This window comes from Drosophila virilis, chromosome 3, assembly GCF_030788295.1.
Source record: "Drosophila virilis strain 15010-1051.87 chromosome 3, Dvir_AGI_RSII-ME, whole genome shotgun sequence".
Lineage (NCBI taxonomy): Eukaryota > Metazoa > Arthropoda > Insecta > Diptera > Drosophilidae > Drosophila > Drosophila virilis.
This window is the reverse complement of record NC_091545.1, coordinates 24,747,890-24,751,411: the sequence shown is the minus strand read 5'-3', so window position 1 is coordinate 24,751,411 and position 3,522 is coordinate 24,747,890. Positions and strand designations below refer to the sequence as shown.

The 3,522-nt window shown below is 40.2% G+C and overlaps 1 protein-coding gene across 1 annotated transcript; it reads left to right on the top strand.

Moving 5' to 3' along the window:
• Positions 1 to 1,014: 1,014 nt before the first annotated feature.
• On the top strand, positions 1,015 to 2,046 carry LOC116649855 (uncharacterized). Its single transcript, XM_032433067.2, has one exon. The coding sequence runs from the start codon at positions 1,015 to 1,017 to the stop codon at positions 2,044 to 2,046; it is 1,032 nt and encodes a 343-aa protein (XP_032288958.2).
• Positions 2,047 to 3,522: the final 1,476 nt, after the last annotated feature.

Genomic DNA, 3,522 nt, shown 5'->3' with positions numbered 1-3,522 from the left:
TTGAACCTGCTTTTAAAAAGGCAGCACACGACCTTTTTTTGCAGCTGATGGCATTAGAGTGCCGGCTTTTGTGGTCAAATTGAGATGTAGGTGGCACGCACCCACATCAAAATTGGACATGTGCAGGCCAAGTGGGATACGGGCCACGCACACGATTCCCGCACAAGAAGTAATGCGATTACCAGACGCATTAGCAGCCACTTGCAGGCAAGCCAACATTATTGATATATACCTTCATATACATTTCAGATACATATATATATATATTTTTTGTTGGCTAATCAAAGGCGATTAGTGAAGCAATTAATTTACTTTTTTGGTAATGCGCGCGACCCTTTTTGTTGGAACAAACCCAGACCCAAACAAAATTAGGCGCTCTAAGCCAAGGCCAAAGCTACTGGCTACAACAACAGCAAGCGTAATAATTTGCTGTCATACTCGTCTAATTTAACGAACAATCTTTCTAGTATCTGTCCCAAAAAAACTTGCGGGCGGCCAAAAGTTTAAATTAAAGTGCTCAGCTTGGTGTCTGTTTGCCGACTATGCGCAAACTTTTTGCATTACCCGCGCACCTCCCTAAATGGTTTTGAATGCCAAGCATTTTTGCTTTTGTTATTCGCAGTCCAATCCAATTTTCATTTCATTCTTTCCAAAACTTGACTCTTCAAAGTGAGAAAAATAAAATGTACAACAACAAATGACAAGGCGCCGAAAAGCGAACCGCTACAAGCAGAGGCCTCAACTTGTCAGAGATGACTTGCTTAACTTATTTAACAGTCTATTGGCTACAGATTTCTCCGGTTCAATTCAATTGAATTTCACCTTTAGCAATCGTGGCTAAAATATAAAAATAAATTCAAGATATTGATAATATCTACTTGGAAAGTCTAGTTGACCACGCCCCATCCTTCAGTCAACTTTCAGCACTTTTGAGTTATAAAAAACGTTCAAAGTTCACATATTTGTGTTTTTTTTTTTAAGGTATGATAATTAAATTAAATTCAAGCAGTCATCATGTCGAAAGATAAGAAAACGCTAAAGCAGATGCAAGAGGAAATTGAAATGAAAATGGAAAAGAAGTTGCAGGAAGCCAAGGATAACGAACAAAGAAATCTTGAACTGCAAGAAGCTGTACGACATCTGTCCCGGGTGCCCGGTAGCTGTCCTGTTGGCAGGTGCAACGAGATAGTATTCCCATCAAATATGATGATGCACATGCTGCACAAGCATATGTATACTCTGGGCACTACGAACTCTGAGATCTATGAGCACAAGCCGCTGGTCATGTGCTTTGATCCGACAGGCTACGAGCACGGCGTTAACAACTGCATGGCCACGCTCCTGTACGGAGGAGTGAAGGGCAAGCCGTCGACGCAACCGGGCCTCAGCTATCTGAGCAATCCGAACTCAGCGCTTATTAACGATCACCACAGGTTCGACAATTATCTGCCCATAATGTTGATGGTCTGCCGTACCACCTGGTATGCCCAGCTCAAGGATAAGCAGCTGGAGCGCCAACTGGTCTCAATTAATGCCAACAAGGCCGGCATCTATGTCTTTTGGCTGGTCGCACCCAAGACAACTCGCAAGATCTACTACACACTGACTGTCTACGATCGTTACTATCTGAACTCGCGCAGTGTTATTCGCGTGGTGCGCGACTATACTCACTACCAGAATCCCAGCGATTTTCTACCCAATGAGGACAACTATCTGTTGCTGCGTGACACGGAGGTCAATGATTTTATGAGCATGAGCAAGACAGGCCCCAGCGCGGAGTCGAAGCTGAACAAGCTCGGCATACCCATAGAACTCATCATCTACGAAGATCCGAAAAATCCGCCTATCCGACATAGCAGTCAAAGGGAGCTACAGGAAGCACTGGAACAGGTACAAGAGCTATACATTAAGGACAGTATGCCACGCATCAAGGGATCTGTTAGACGCGCCACCTCGGGCACAGTGTCAAAAGCCAGAAAACCGCGCTCAAATACAAGCTCCTCAACGGTATCTTCGCTGAACCGCAGCTCGATGGTCTTCAAGTGAATCACATCGATGCAACAGTATATCTTAGTCTTTGTCTTACACTGCAAATCTTCAAAATTTTAAGAGACAGTAATCAGATGGTGTTTGAATATCCGTGTACATATCAGAAAAGTTTAAATCCAATGGAATATATGAAAAAACAATAAATTCAAGGTATATATAACTGCCCCTGTAACCGTCGATGACTCTGTCTCTGTATCTGTATCTGTATCCGTGTAGCTGTGTGTGTATATGTCTATCTATGTATCTGTTAATCTTTCCAAGTTACTGTCTTTTGGCTGGGCCGGCTGGATCTGGATCTGTGTTTCTAGGAATCTATGGATTTATATATCTATCTATATATCTATATATTTATACATCTATTTATCTATTTATCTATAAATCTATAAATCTATGTATATATCTATGTATCTATAAATTTATATATAGATATATCTATATCTATAAATCTATATATCTGTATATCTATATATCTATATATCTGTATATCTATATATCTATATATCTATATATCTTTGTATCTATGTATTAATGCATCTAGGTATTTGTGTATATGTATCTGCATCTCTAGCTATGTAGCTGTGTCTGTATGTATATGTATATCTGTATCTGAATATCGTTGTATTTATGTTGCTCCGTATATTTTACATGTACCTGTACCTCTATCCGTATCTGTATTTTCATCTTTATCTGTATTTCTATTTATAACAGTATCTGGATCTATACCTGTATATGTATATGTACCTGTACGTGTACCTGAAATTGTGTCTATTCGTATTTGTATCCGGAACTGTGTCTGTATCTTTATTCTGTATCTGTACATGTATCTGTGTTTGTATCAGTATGTCTGTGTTATGTGTCCACCTGCATCTGATGGGCTTTTCATTGTGTCGCTTATAATTAATTACAGTCATTAGCTGACTTCGCAGACTTATCACCTATTCCCCGTCGAACATCAATAATCGTACATTTAATGCTTGGGGCTAATTGTTATACAAGTTAATGAGCGGATCCACGAGGCATTCAACAGGCTGTCCACCAAACTAGCAACTAACGCCGCCATTTCAGTCATTTATCTGACTCTTATTTAATTTTCATTACAAATTTGAGGTCGCACGTGATGTGCATGCCATACCATTTTCATTTTCATTTCCATTTCAGTAGTAGATGACCGCAGATAACGTCCTTCTATCCATCCTATCTGCTAACCTTTCGCATTTGTATGCGCCATTAGCACACGAAATACAATACAAAAATTAGTTGAAGGCCTGCCCACCACAGGCCGAGAGCGAGAGCGTGAACGAGAGAGAGGGAGGGGGATAGAGAGACTAAAATACAATCAGGATATTGTATTGCCTTCCACAGGCTGCTTTTGTTGTTGGCTATTTTCCTGGTCACCATTTAATTAAGCACTTAATTATTTAATGTGTGATTGCGCAATATTTCAAACGTAGCCTTCGCTCGTCTACTTAATGA